Source organism: Castor canadensis, chromosome 1, assembly GCF_047511655.1.
Source record: "Castor canadensis chromosome 1, mCasCan1.hap1v2, whole genome shotgun sequence".
Classification (NCBI taxonomy): Eukaryota; Metazoa; Chordata; class Mammalia; order Rodentia; family Castoridae; genus Castor; species Castor canadensis.
Window position 1 is genome coordinate 7,602,031 of NC_133386.1, and position 15,488 is coordinate 7,617,518.

General features: G+C 43.7%; 1 protein-coding gene and 1 pseudogene across 2 annotated transcripts in view; both read left to right on the top strand.

Annotated features, from left to right (window-relative positions):
* Slc22a2 (solute carrier family 22 member 2) overlaps positions 1–3,979 on the top strand; it is a 28,572-nt gene extending 24,593 nt beyond the window's left edge. For both annotated transcript variants that reach the window (XM_074071051.1, XM_074071060.1), the window contains exon 11: positions 2,558–3,979. In XM_074071051.1, the coding sequence (XP_073927152.1) occupies positions 2,558–2,624 (67 nt within the window). In that variant the 3' untranslated portion in view covers positions 2,625–3,979. The remainder of the gene's footprint in view (positions 1–2,557) is intronic.
* On the top strand, positions 3,400–3,493 carry LOC141416300 (U6 spliceosomal RNA; annotated as a pseudogene).
* Positions 3,980–15,488: the final 11,509 nt, after the last annotated feature.

Consider the following 15,488-nt stretch of genomic DNA (forward strand, 5'->3'; position numbering starts at 1 on the left):
TGTTGATGCTGTTCCTGCTGGTGGTGTCACTGCTGTTGCTGCTGATGGTGATACTGTTGTTACTACTGGTGATATTGCCACTGTTGTTGCTGTTGGTGGTGTTACTGCTGCTGCTGCTGCTGCTGTTGTTGCTGCTGTTCCTGCTGGTGGTGTCAGTGCTGCTGGTGGTGTTGCTGCTGTTGTTGCTGATGCTGGTGTTACTGTTGTTGCTGATGGTGGTATTACTGGTGTTGCTGATGGTGGTAGTGTTACTGCTACTATTGGTGTTACTGCTGTTGCTGCTGCTGATACTGCTGGTGGTGTTACTGCTGCAATTGTTGCCAGTGGTGTTGCTGAAGTTCCTGCTGGTGGTGTCAGTGCTGCTGTTTTTGCTGCTGGTGGTGTTGCTGGTGTTGCTGTTGATGGTGTTATTGCTGCTATTGCTGCTGGTGGTGGTGCTGTTGTGGTTGCTGCTGGTGGTGGTACTGTGGTTACTACTGGTGATATTGCCACTGTTGTTGCTGTTGGTGGTGTTACTGCTGCTGCTGCTGCTGCTGCTGCTGTTGATGCTGCTGTTCCTGCTGGTGGTGTTACTGCTGCTGGTAGTGTTGCTGCTGTTGTTGCTGATGCTGGTGTTACTGGTGTTGCTGATGGTGGTATTACTGGTGTTGCTGATGGTGGTAGTGTTACTGCTACTATTGGTGTTACTGCTGCTTCTGCTGATGATGATACTGCTGGTGGTGTTGCTGCCGCTGTTGCTGCCAGTGGTGTTGCTACTGGTGATGTTGCTGCTGTTCCTGCTGGTGGTGTCACTGGTGTTGTTGTTGCTGATGGTGGTGTTACTGCTACAATTGGTGTTACTGCAGTTCCTGCTACTGTTGCTTCCAGTGGTGTTACTGCTGCTGTTGCTGCCAGTAGTGTTGCTGCTGGTGATATTGCTGCTGTTCCTGCTGGTGGTGCTACTGCTGCTGGTAGTGTTGCTGCTGTTGTTGCTGATGCTGGTGTTACTGCTACAATTGGTGTTACTGCAGTTCCTGCTACTGTTGCTTCCAGTGGTGTTACTGCTGCTGTTGCTGCCAGTAGTGTTGCTGCTGGTGATATTGCTGCTGTTCCTGCTGGTGGTGTTACTGCTGCTGGTAGTGTTGCTGCTGTTGTTGCTGATGCTGGTGTTACTGTTGTTGCTGATGGTGGTATTACTGATGTTGCTGCTGATGGTAGTGTTACTGCTACTATTGGTGTTACTGCTGTTGCTGATGATGATATTGCTGGTGGTGTTGCTGCTGCTGTTGCTGCTAGTGGTATTGTTACTGGCGATGCTGCTGCTGTTCCTGCTGGTGGTGTCACTGGTGTTGTTACTGGTGTCACTGCTGTTGCTACTGTTGGTGTTACTACTGCCATTGCTGTTGAGAGTGTTACTCCTGTTGCTGCTGGGGGTGTTATTGCTATTGTTGCTGCTGCTGCTGTTGCTACTTCTCCGATTGTTGGTACGGCTGAGATGACTGCTGCTATTGTTGACACTGCTGTTGTAGCTGCTGCTTTTGCTGTTTTTGGTGACACTACTGTTTCTGCTGCTTTTTTTAATACAGCTGTTGCTGTTGAGGTTGGTGCTGCATTTGCTAATGCTGCTGGTCACATTGTTGCTGGTGTTTTTTCTGATGCTACCATAGCGGCTTCTGCTGTAGTTGATGCTGTGATTGTCATTAATGCTGTTGATGTTACTGTTGTTCCTGATGCTGCTATTGTGGCTGTTGTTGCTGTTGCTGCTGGTGACACTGCTGCTGTTGATGGTGACACTGCTGCTATGCTGTTGTTGGGTGTAGAGGCTCTGGGAGCTCAGCAGATTTGATTGTCCCTCCACCTGGCCCCAGAGAAGACTACAACAATGCTGAGTTATTTGCTGGGCTTCTGCTAACCCCATCTCAGATTGGCCTGGGCCAGAAATGGAGACAGGACCAACTCTGTCCAGGTGGGATGATTGTGTGAGGAGTTGGGGGGTTGGGGCAGCCCACACCTGATTCAACAGAAGCAGGAGCAAGTGCAAAGGGCAGGTCTGGGAACAACACAGCAAAGACAACAGCACTCCTCCAACAAGTACCAGCAGCATCCTACCATTCATAGAGACAGATGCTCGAGAAGACGTGCAGTCTGAGTAAATGTAGTATTGCATTCTTCACTCACTTTTTTGTTGAAAAGCAAATGAACGTTAGTTTAAAAAAAATCCCAATTTCTATTTGAGAACTGATGACAATGCCTGGATTTTACAATGATATTTAATTGATATAATGTTATATTTAGCCTTTACTCACATTCTCTATTACAGAAGAGGGTGAAATACTTAAGAAGGGAATTTATTTGAGGCAAGTTCCACTTGTAGAAAAGAGTTTTAGAAACACTCCATCCTAATAGTTGACTAAACTCTATCCATTATGAAAATCACCATTCATAACACACTATAAGACTAATCTTGGACAAAATCTATACCAATTTTCTGTTTCATTCACTTATTATGTACTTTATTTGTTTTTTCAGCTTCCTCATAATTTCTTCCTCCCATCTCTAATTTTATTTCCTATTGCAGAACAAGAAAAAATAAAGAAAAGATGATTTACCTCCAAGTTAAGAAACCAGACCATCCACTAACCTAGAGAGTGAGACCAACCATGACTGCTGTGGCCTTGCTTTGTTCATGCCAAGTCCAGAAGCAGAGAAATCTTCACTCATCACAAAGCCCATGCATCCACCCCTGCTCACCTTTGAGCTCTGTCATCCTGGAGCTATAGCCAGAGGAGTTTGTTGTGGTACAGGATAAAAAATCACCTTTGGTCCAGACCTGCCAAGAACTTCCAGCTCCTTCTGTTCTCAGCACTCCCAGGACATGGCCACTGGTTTGCTGAAACTTTCTCTATTTTTGTATTTCTTTATTTGATTCTTTTCTCCACAATGACATCCAACCAAATTCACAGGGGAGCTGTGAGCCAAGGAAACCAGATAGCAAAGATTTGAAAAACAGTAAAGAGAGTCTATTTTCTTAAAGACATAAAACACCCAAAGAACTTTCAAGTTGTCCAGAATATATGTCAAGAACTTTGAATGGGGCCTTTGCCTCACCTTTTCCAATGAAAAAAAAATTAATTACATTGATTTTTATCTGGGTTGGATTTGCAGGGAACCTCAAATGATAGAATCAGATATAACTTGACACATCCCTAAGTCCTCCCACATTCACACGGGGTAACTACAAGTGTGTGCTTCCTATAAAGTCTACAGGAGACTTTGGTGAGGAATGTTGCTGGCATTATTAAACCATTGATGATCATTTTCAGTCTGGTAACTTTTTTCTCAAAATTCATGTGTCTTAAAAATTATATTATTATTTTACCAAAGTAACATAGTAAGATCGTTTTTTAAAAGCTAAATGCTGTGCTCACTTGGGCAGCACATAAACTAAAATTAGAATGATATAGAGAAGATTAGCACAGCCCCTGCACAAGGTCATGAAGCATTCCATTTTTTACTTCCTATACAAGAATAACTGTAGAATTTTTAAACCTGTTGAAATCATCATAAGAAGGGGACTAAGGTAGAAAGGAGAAAAATAAAGAGTATGAACCAATTCAGGTTATAATACAGATATACATGGAAATGTCACAAGGAAACTCCCTGTACATGTACCTTAAACAAACAAAAATGTCATTTTTTTTTTTTTAGAAAAACAGAACAGGAAGGTAATCAGGTCCTGTCTGGGGGTTGGTACCAGTGGGAGGGGTGAGGATATAAGGAAAGGGGGTAGGAGGTAAATGTGGTGGAAATATTATGTATTCATGTAGGAAAATAGAAAAACGAGACCTGTTGAAACTATTCCAGGAATGGGGGGTGGATAAAGGAGGATGATGGAGGGGTGAATTAAAATATGATAAATTGTAAGAAATTTTGCAAATGTAACTCCAGTATAGCAATAATAAAATAAAGTATTAAAAAATAAAAAAGCTAAATGCTATAATCCTATAATGAAAACAAATGTTCTTTGCCATACTCCACCTCTACTTACCCTTCAGAGAAAATTTCCAACTACTTCAGCTATGTTTTCCCCTGAAATTTATCTCCACACACCTCAACAACATTCTATGTTGGCAATATTTGATTTTCATTTAAATATTATCTGCTGACTTAATGTAAAAGATGAACATTTGGTCTTTGCCTCTCCACTCATCCCAACACAGCTTCTCTCTTCCCTTCACACTTTGCATTCACGTTTTTATTAAATGACAGCATTGTCATCAATACAGTTACGTAACCACTTTTAACAGCTGAGCCACTGTCTTCTGATTATGTTGCCTTTTTTTCATGACCACTTGCTTTTCTTGAATCTTGTTTTTTTAATTGCTTCATTTTCTATTTATTCATCATCAATTTTCCCCAAAAAACTCTCTGACAGAACAATAAATCTGATCTCAATGTATTCAGACACATCACACACTGCTTTCTTTTCTTTCCTGTTTCCCTGAGAGATACCCACCTAGAGCAGTCACACCCCCATCTGCTGGATCTCTTGTGCTCTCCTTGAGCACATTCATCACCTCTTTCTTGTGATGGATTTCCCATCTCTGGATCCTAAGCCATCCTTTTTTGGTTTTCTCCTGCATTTTAAAGAAACTCATCTTCTAATAGTAGTGTATTATTCCATTTTCCATTGCTATAAGAAAGCATCTGAGATTGGGTACTTTATAAAGAAGAGAGGCTTGTGTTAGCTCACACTTTGGGAGGCTGAAAGCCCACACAGCACAACACTGCATCACATGATGCAGATGGCACCATGTGAGAAGGAGAGATGATGTGATGCAAGGGAGCAGTCTTGCTCCTACATAATTATGCTTTCGTGAGAACCAGCCAGGGTTCCACAGGAACTACACCAATTCCTTCCAGGGTAACAACCCCCGTGACCCAACCACTTCCCATTAGACCCCACCCCTTAAAGGGCCCATCTCTTTCCATATCACCACACTGGGGATCAAGCTTCCACGCACGAAACAGGGGACACACTGAAACCATCCCAAGCCAGTCGAGAGAGTACACAGCTGGGCTTCTCCACTCGCTTCTGTAGCCTCAGGCTGTTGAAAACCTGTAACTGAATTCCCCAGGCGCTTTACCACTTGGCTTTCTCTAAGGTTCTGTCATGGTAGCTTGAACCAAAGGTAGAAAGACAGGAGCAAACCAGAAGCCATTTTCCTTGTGATGTGAAGGTGTCCTGGGCAGCTGCCGGACGGGCAGAGGTCCTGTCCCTGTCAGTGGCACTGGTTCAGCAGTGCAGCTGTGGCAGCGGAGTTGCCTCTATCAACATCACAGAACAACAGGTCCTTGGCCTCCAGCCAGGAGCAGCTGCCACTCCTGGACTTGGTGTGAGCATCCTCTTCTCACTCCAGGACCTTTCTCCCTTCGTCTCTTCCAACTGTTTTGTAAACAAGAGTCTGCATTAAATTGCTTCCATGGTGCATTTGCTCTTTACTCACCGGTTAATACTCCACCTGGTGCCGTGGGTGGACACAGGAAGCGTTGTAGTCAGTCAGAGGATTTCCAGTTCTTACATTCTGGTTTGGAAGAAGCAAGCAGAACACTTGGATGCAGTGAAGGAAATGGTGGAGCTCGTTACAGTGAAGGGGAGGAGATTACAGGTGTGGACTCTGCCAGGCAGAATGGACGAGTCCTGTGAGGAACACGAGAGATTTTTGGTTTTATACCATACTGAACTTGGAGGTGGGGAGAAACCTGTGTCACTCCCTGTCATCTCCAATGGACTTCAAGGGGGTAGGGGATTGGGGGGAGGCAGAAATTTGGGCAGACTCATGCATACACCTATGCTAATTTTCAGGTACCCTAAATCCATGCAGAAGGAAATTTCCATTCTTTCTAGTTTAACAAAGAATTTGCAATTGAAAAGAAGCTGTCTGGGCTCAGAGGGAATGAAGAGGGAGTCTAATGTGAGGTGCTTTAAATTAAGCTATACAGCTTTAAAAGTCTGGAATGTTCCCTAATTCTATCTGCCTCATCCTCTTTGCCTTGTTGATTACTGGTGTACAGCTAGGAATCTGGTATTGATGCAATTAAGATTAAACTCACAGATGACCTTAGCGTAAGTGAAAACCAGGACAAGCCTGGGGAAGCCTCACTATTGACTATGTGGATCCTGGGTGTGGGGTGGAAGAACACAACATAAATTATTAGCTGTGATTACCTGATATGGAGCGCCTTAACAGAGCCAAACTTTGGGGAACTAAGTGATCTTGAATTTGATTACTACTGTGGGAATTGTGACCACAAAAACTCTGGGATAGGGCTTGCTGCTTCTGACTCCATTGAAGAAATTATAAAAAGAAAATAAAAACTGTCATGTTTTAAAATATCAGATTGAGTCTGCACGTGGTGGCTCAAGCCTGTAATCCGAGCTACTCAGGCAGTGAAGATTGGGAAGATCACAGTTCAAGGCCAGCCCCTGCAAAAACTTAGTGAGCTCCCATCCCAACCAAAAACAGCTGGGCTTGGACAAAAGCGAAAACTTACCTCAAAAAATTAAGCAAAAAGGGCTGGGGGGTGTAACTCAAGAGGTAGTGTACCTGCCTAGCAAGTGAGAGGTCCTGAGTTCTAACCCAGTGCCACCAAAAAAAAAAAAAATCAAATTGAGACATTGTCAGAAAATAAAAGAGCTCACTGCAGTGGCCCTAAAAAGATTCCTGAGTTTTAAGGAGGCGAGTGCTATCCCCCACCCCTGGTGTCTAGAGCAGCCCCTACCATCTGTTCAGGAGGAGAAGTCAAAAGTCTGAGTAGGGAAGATAATGCTTACACATTAAAATAATTTCAAGACTTGGGCACATATCAGCAGAAATGGGAAATTTAGGAATGAATGGCAATGGTGCCAGACTGGGGAGCACAGTTTTGGGTCAGGCCTGATGTGTCTGTCCATCAGCCCCCTAATCCAAGGTTCTGTATTCAGCCTACTAGCACAGAAGCCACTCCTCTTACCTCCTGATAAACCCATCGTAAGTTGAAAATATCGTAAGTCTAAAATACATCAGATACATTGATGCTACAGGACATTAGCTTAGTGACATGGCACACTGCAGAATATTGCTTGTTTCCCCCTGTGACCATTGGGCTGTCTGGGATTTGCAGTTCACTGATACTGCCCAGTTGGATACAAGAGCAGGTCACATATTTCTGACCCAGGAAAAAAACTCAAAGCATTTTCTACTGAGTGCATTTCACTCTTGCACCATCATAAAGCTGAAAAATTATGTCAAACCATTACCACCTGTAATACGCAGACTAAAAATTTTCAAAAGATATAAAGGAGTATTGTCATAATTTGCAATAAGAGAGAACTTCTTAAGCAGGACAAACATAGAACAAAAGATTGATCAACTTGCTATATGAAACAAGAGTAAACAAAACACAGCTATCATACACACACCCCAAAAGGAAACTCAGTGGATGAGCATCAAATATGGTGAACTATTTGCACCATATATAAAATACCTGTAGGACTAATATCCAAAAGAAAAAAATCAATGAATACAAATAATTACTTACGGAGATAACATAAAATGATCAATTAAGTTATAAAAAAGAGGCATGCCCTCATTGAGAATGTGGGATTCAGAGAACACCAGTGAAGTTGTTTACTCATCAGATCAATAAAATAATGTCAATAATATTGAGGGAAGATACCACACTTCACACATTTCTGGCAGAACTATTGATTTTTTTCTCTTTTTTATTAGTGTATATGAATTGTAAAAGGGGTTTCATTGTGGTACTTCCATTTAGGGGTATAATGTACTTTGATCAAATTCATGCCCTCTACTACTCTTTCTTATCCCCTTTCCCTTTAAACAATTTTAATGGCCTTCATTTTCCTGTTTTCTTTTCTTTTTTGGGGGAGGGGGTAAGCTCAAGACTTTGTACTTGCAAAGCAGGTGCTCTGCCTCTTGAGCCACACCTCCATTTTGCTCTGGTTATTTTGGAGATGGGGGCTCACAAACTATTTGCCTGGGCTGGCCTTGAACCAATATCCTCCCGATCTCAGGTTCCCAAGTAGCTTCATTAGTCTATTTTCATACATGAATATGAAGTACTTTGATCATATTCAATCCCCTTCAATCTCTCTTTTCCCCTACTCCCTGCTGGTTCCCACCCCCAACCCTCCCCCCATTTTAGACTTGTGTCATGGGAAGCCTGGGAAGAGATTATTAGAAGCCTATGAGAACTTGTCAAAAGCACAGCTGTGCCCAATAATCGGCAGGCTGAGTTTGGCATGGCCCCAGCTGCAGAAGAGTGCAAAATGCAGCACAGCTGCTTTTCCTAAGTTGTTTGCATTCAGAGAAAGAAGTTGGAACACAGGTTTCTCTTCTTACAATGTCACACCCCTCCCGAGAACTGTTGCTCCACCTCCTTGTTTACCACTGGATATAACAGACTCCCTGAAGGAGGATGTGAGGTTTTTTGATGGGGGATTGATGGAAGGTTTTTTCAATGGGGATTTTTGATTGGCTGCCGCTGACCCTGCTGTGTCTCCACCAGAGCAGGTTTCTGCACTGAGAACTTTATACATAGGCTTTAGAAAAGCTAAGCTAAAGAAAAGCTAAAGAGAACCTGGGACAATGCAAGTCTAAAGACCAAGACTTTAAGAGTTAGCCAATTCAGTTTTTAGATGGGCTGCTGTTGTTTGTCTGCAAGTCCGAGGACCAAGACTTTAAAGGGAACATGGAACAGTGCAAGTATGAGGGCAAAGACTCTAAGAGAGATCATGCTAAAGAAAAGCTGAAGAAAACATGGGACAGAGCGAGCCTAAGGAAAGAGACTTTAAAGAATAGAAAAGAAGCAAGGTTTTAAAGAAAGACTTTGGAAGTAAGGCCTTAAAGAACAGAGAAGAAAAGAAGCAAAGTAAATGAAGAGAAAGATAGAGAAAAGAAGCAACGAGGCTGTTGTGCATCTCTATCAGAGCGCCCAGCACACCTGGCCCCAACTTTAAGCATGTTTGTCATTGATCCTTTGTCCTTTCTGCATCTCTAGTCACCTCCAGTTAGGTTCAGTAGAAGAGAGCACGAGAAAGCTCCCTAGAGGGAAGTCTTGATTGACAGGGTCGTTTAAGAAGGCAATTTTGCAGTGCCCATCAATATCACAAGCGTGCATGACTGTGACACAGTGATTTCTCCCCATGTACCTCTATTTGTGTACAGAGAGGCACTAAGAGATACTTGTTGTACTGCTGATAGGTGAGAGCAAAATAGGAAAGAACCCAAGCCCACAAAAACAAGGAATGCTTAAATCAACCCTGGCACCTCCACTCATCGATTAAAAAGGAAGGAAAAAGATCTATCTATATAGAGTCTCCATAGAAAACCGCCAACCTGAAGGGCAATGCAAGTGTCAGAATGCAACACAGGACTGGTAGGACGTCACCCAGATGATGGCCTGTGTAGGAGAGGGCTGGGCCTGGTCAGCACACAAGGAAGGATTTGAGAATTTTAGGTTTGCAAGTATGTTCCTGTCTTATGTTCATGTTATCCTTAAAAATAAATGATAATTCTGCAAAAATAGTTTGCCAGTTTCTTTTAAAAAAATACAAAAACTGAACAGGCACCTACCAAATGACCCAGCAGCTCAATGTTCAGCGTTTTTCCACAAGAAAGGCACACGCATCTCCACAAAACCCTGGCCACAAGTTCATGGTGGCTTCTCTGTCAATGCTAAAAGCTGGAAGCCACCAAGACATCCCTCCAAAAGTCATAAAGTAAAATTAAAATGGAGACTGGGCCAGAAGAACCTCTGAGCAGACCAGCCAGTGAGGCCTGGTCAGTGACCCTAACCCTGCCTCACTCGCCAGCATAAGTGACACCTGAGCTGCTTCTTGTAACTGCTTACTGTAAAAACAGAACTTAATCCCAACCAACCAGAAGCAGCCAACAAACCTGCAATTAAACAACTAAGGACTTTTCAATGGGATGCAGCAAATAAGGCAATTTTGTAACTGTGGACAATCAAATTTTTCTTATTACTTCTGGTTCATGCTATTGAAGACTGTGCCTCTGCTTCTTCCGTGGAGCCCTTCTGCTGGGGATCCATCAAGGCCATGAGTCACAATTTGCTTAAATGAACTTGAACATCTCACTGTGACTTACTCTACCTGGTAACAAGCATATGGTTAGACAACTGTGGCATATCCAGGCCAGGGGTGGCACTCAAGGTATTGGAAATGCACACACACAACTTGGGCATCCCCCCTTGGTCCCTTGAGGCACCATGCTGAGTGACGAGAGACAGTCAGAAAACCTCCTTCTGAAACAAACATCCAGAGTAATAAGTGGCCATGGTAGCATCACATAAATCTGTCCATGTGATAAAGTGACAAGAAATAAACTCCTTGATTGCCCCAATGTCAGCTTCCTGGTTTGATATAGTATTGTAATTATATATGCTGTGACCAAATGGGGAAACCAGAAGAAGGGTGCTAACGTCCTTTCTATGCTGGCTTTCCAGTTTCCTGCCAATCTATAATTATTTCAAAATGAAGTTTTTAAAAAAGAAATAAATAAACTTATTAGTTTTAAAAATTAATTGCTATGGGGCCCAGAAGAGGCCATTTCTCTAAAGAAATTTGTCTTAAAGCTATTGATCATGCTAACCAAGTATGGTGGCATACACCAGTAATCCCAGCTACTTGGGCTGCAGAGATTGGGAGGACAGAAGTTCAAGCCCAGCTCAGGCAAAAAGTTAGCAAGACCCCATCCCAACCAATAAAAGCTGGGTGTGGGGGTGTCTGCCTGTCCCAGCTACGCAGGAAGCCTGAGTAGAAGGATCACAGTCCAGGCCCAAGCAAAGCAGGCTGGGGGCATGGCTCAAGTGGTAGAGCACCTTCCTGGAAAGTACAAGGTTCTGAATTCAGACCCCAGTACCACCAAAAGAAAAAAATATATTAGTCATGCCTTTGAAATCAAAAGAAAACCACAGATCCTTTCCTCGGAAAAATACGCAGGCAAATTTGCACACATTCTCAGACGTTCTTGATCACTTACTCAGTTCAGAGTTCTTGCTGTAGACACGGAGTCATCAAGAGATAGTCCATGGGCCAAACCCAGCTCTCTGCTTGCTTTTTAAATAAAGTCTCGCCGGCACACAGACAGCCTATTCACGCACACATCATGTGTGGCTGGTTTCCCTCTATGGCAGCAGAGCTGAGTACTAGCTGCAAAGGCCTTCAGGCCCACAAAACTGAAGATATGCTGTCTGTCCCTTTATGGAGCAAGACTGCTGACCCCTGCAAAGAATCCCACTTCATAACCTGAAGGACATTGGAATAAGTGATAATGAGCAAACAGAGAAGGCCAATACCTTGGCCAGCCTGAAACTCAGCTGATAGATGGAGGTGGGGAGCTAGAATGTGGCCAGCTGGTGACAAGACCAGCTGGTTCTACAGGACAGGTGTCCTGGTAGCGGCTGAGCCTAGGCTGGTGGTATTCACTCTCTCAAGCTCAATGCTGACAAGTCAACAAAGCATAGAGTTGTTATTTCATTGTCCTCAAAGCTGAGGACAATGTGTCTAACGTACCACCCCCACCCAGCCCCAGGAAAAGCCTTGCTTCCTCTTTCCTTGATGGAGCTCTGAGCACAAAATGGTGACACATAGGCTTGGAGACAAAGTTGGCCCAGGGGACCTCCTTAAGCTCTGGAATCAAAAGTGACAGGGCAAAGACAACTTTCCCCACACAGGTGGCCTCTGCTTATACCATGGGACAGATGGGTCTTGGGCTTGGCTAGGTCCTCAGATGTTCCTGGCAGTGACGTCTTCAAGGCAGGAAGGTGTGGAGTAAGAGGCTGCACTACCGCTCTGGCTCCAACCCTGTGATTTTCAGGAGTGTCCTCATCCTGCCCCTTCCTTGGCTGCTCTAAGACATGAGGTATTTTGCACCTTGAGTGCTTTTCCTAAAGCTTTGCCCTTCTGCAAGGACTGGGTTTGAGGAAACTGAAGGTCTATCCTCCGAGTCCCCAAGTCCGCTGTCCCAGCCATCTCTTCTCCCTCCAGGTGCCCTTCTGCCCCAGTTAATCCCCGCTTTCCCCTGTGACACCACCAACCCCCACCACCACCTCTGGCCTCATCAAGAGATTCATGCACCATGACTCAGAATCTGAGGGCTGTGCTGTGAGAGACGTGTGGGGCAGAGGACGCTGGCCCTGTAAACTAACCCACCGTGTTATGGAAACCAAGTATCAGTGTCCAGAGCCCAAGGCCCTTAAGTTATCCAAGGCTCGTGAGCCCAGAGGCTCCTAAAAAGCAATGGCCCTCTGAGCCAGGCACCTGCTGTCAGCCATATTGATGGCTGGAGCCCAGAACAATCTTCCCAGCACTGGACTTTGTCATTAGATGTCCTGAGGGTTCTTGTGGACGCCATTTGTCAGTGGAATTTTACCGCCAGTGATGAAAACATTTGTTACCTTTGTATCTCGATAAAAATACTGAAAAAGTCCATATTTATGCTTTGCTTGCCTGTTTTCTAAGCCATCTCTCATCCCCAGAAAGGCCACAAGTACCCAAAAAACAGATATCATTGACTATTTTCAGATGTCAGGCCTGGGGACACAAGGAGGAATAAAGCAAAGTCGGGGCTCACAGTCCAGGGCAGAACTAGACCTGCACTGTGTGCAATGTCCCTGGAAAGTTACCCCCAGGAGGCCTCGGTTGATCTTTTCTGTTGAGAAATCACTGGCTTTTGAATAACAATGCCAGCATTTTACTGGGCATGGGGACAAGATGAACAATTTGGATATGGGTTTTGTTTTCACAAGGGACAGAGCAATGACAGCACAATGTGATCAAAGCTGCCGGGGAAAGAGGAAGAAAGAGCCTAGAGCTCACAATGTCAGAGCTGGGTCCTGCCTGCAAAGCCGGGACAGTCTCCCTGGGGAGGTGACATTTAGCTACAATGCCAAAAATCTGAAGGGTTTGCCAGACAAAAGGGCCATGGGGAGAAGGAGTGATAAGAAAAGGATTTAGGGTAGTAAAAATGATGACAGATTAGACGTTGGGACAAGGCAAGGACAGCAGTAAGATATATCCCATAATGATTTGCCAGGAAGCGAACAAGTTAGAGACTGACCCAAATGCTTGGCAGCCTAGGGACACTGAGTAAGGGGCAAATATCCAGATCCAGCTCCACAGGACCTGACATCCCGAGTACCTTGGTAAGTCTGGTACACAAAATAATCAGGAAGCCTAAAACGGGTTTGAGTTCATTAAAAAGACTCTTTCAAAAGGCAAGGAAAAACATAAGACGTTTTCAAAACAGTTTCATCCAAAATAGTTAAAGAAGCAATAAAGTTAAAGATGCAGGTAATTCTAACTTTTCTTCTTTATACTTTTGACATTTCTCAATTTTCTATAATGTATGTATTTAAAAATAAAATTGTTAGGGTTGAGGGTACCTCAGTGGGAGTGTCACCTGAGTCCTGGGCCAGGGGCCCAACTCCAGGATTCCAGCTTGTCAAGTCCGGGCATTTGCCACTCAGTCCAAAAAAAAGCAAACAAAATAATGGTGACTAGGCAGGGAAGGAGTTTAATAAAAACGGTCATTCGGGAAGACAGAACTGAACCATTTCAGTCCGTCTTCAGGGTGCAGACATCGATTTAGGTTTAGAGGAAGGGTGGAAGCAGGAGGGCAGAGGTGTGCATAGTTAAGCAGTCTTGGCAAGCGTGTGGCCTGGTTGGTCATTATCAGAGTTTTGTTCAGTCTTGATACCAAACATAGCCTGTGTTTTGCCGGAACTGTTATAGAGGGTGCCATTACTCCATACAGGATCGTCCTGTGATGTTTTTAGTGGGTTTTATATGTCCCTGCTCCTGTTAATTCAAATTGGTGCTGTTTTCTGGGGTTTGTGCTTTATACACAATGCTGCTGTAAACATTCCCAGACCTGTCCCCAGGGTTGGTGCCAGGTTTCTGTGAAGCACACATTTAGAACAAGAATTACATGGTCATTAGATGTGGGAATGGTCAGGCTCGGGATGGCTCAGACCTGTAATCCTAGCTACTTGGGAGGCTGAGATCAGGAGGATCTCAGTTTGAGGTCAGCTTGGGCAAATAGTTCATGAGACTCTATCTCCAAAATTACCAGAGGAAAATGGACAGGAGGTGTGGTTCAAGTGGTACAGTGCCTGCTTTGCAAGTGTGAAGCCCTGAGTTCAAACTCCAGTTCCACCAAAAAAAAAAAAGAAAAAACAAACAAACAAAAGCCTACAAAAAGAGGGAAATGATCAAAGTCTTAAAAAAGAAAAAGATATGGGAAGTTCATGATTATACTAGAATTCTAAACTATATATTCCTGTCAGGTCACATCTTCACCAACATTTGGTGTCATGGCACCGGTTGGGAGAATTATGGACTTCTCACTTTTTGCCACTGAGTGAGAACACCAGCACCTCAGTCCCATTCTGGCCTTTCTTTGCATTTCTCTGATTACTAATGAGGCTGGGCGCTCTGCACGTGTTCGCTTTTCCGCGGAACGCTTGCTCACGGTCGTTAGTTTGTATATATTCTGGATGCTGATTTTTGTCCATTGGATGAAGTGAAATGATCTTTGAGCTGGTGACATGTCTTTTACTTGCTTTTTGATGACTTTGGCTCAATGTGCCAAACTTGCCTTTCAGGAAACCTCCTAGGCCTAGGTCATCCATACATAGGCACAGTCCTCTAAAGGCCTCCAAGGTCTGCCTTGTGCATTCAACTTGTTGCACCCGGATTTCTCTCTTGTGTGTGGTGAGAAGACCTTTCCCCTTCCTCAATAGCTTGCTCTTCCACCTCCGTCTTAATTCAGTTTCCATGGATTCATGGCCCATCTCTAGCTGTTCTTCTCTCATTCCTCCATCATTAAAACCACTCTGGCAAGACTGTTTGCCTGTATGAACCTCCATGTCTACAAGATCAAGTCTTTTCTTCTTCAGAAGAGTGTCACTTATTCTTGGGTCTTTGCTCTTCTCTATTAATTTTGCCAAGTTCCTCTCAAAATCCTGTTGGGATTTATTAGAATTGTCTTAGAGTTATAAATCAATATTGGGATAATTAATGTCATTGCAATGTAAAAGCTGCCTATCAGTAAGTAGCATTCATCTACACATGAATTGAACCTTCTTTAATATTTTTTTCACAAGCATTGCAAATCTTAGGTTTATTTTTAGGAACCTGGACTTATTTTTAGGTATCTCAAGTTTCCTGATATTGTTTTAAATGTATAGTTTTGAGATTATGCTCTCTCTGCTGTTGCTGGTACGTAGAAATGGAGTTGTTTCGTTAATTTGTCTTCTTATTCCTAGTACTTTGTTCTTTTTTTTTTTATTTAGTTTATCTTTTTTATTGTTTTATTATTCATATGTGCATACAAGGCTTGGGTCATTTCTCCCCCCTGCCCCCACCCCCTCCCTTACCACCCACTCCACCCCCTCCCTCTCCCCCCCCTCAATACCCAGCA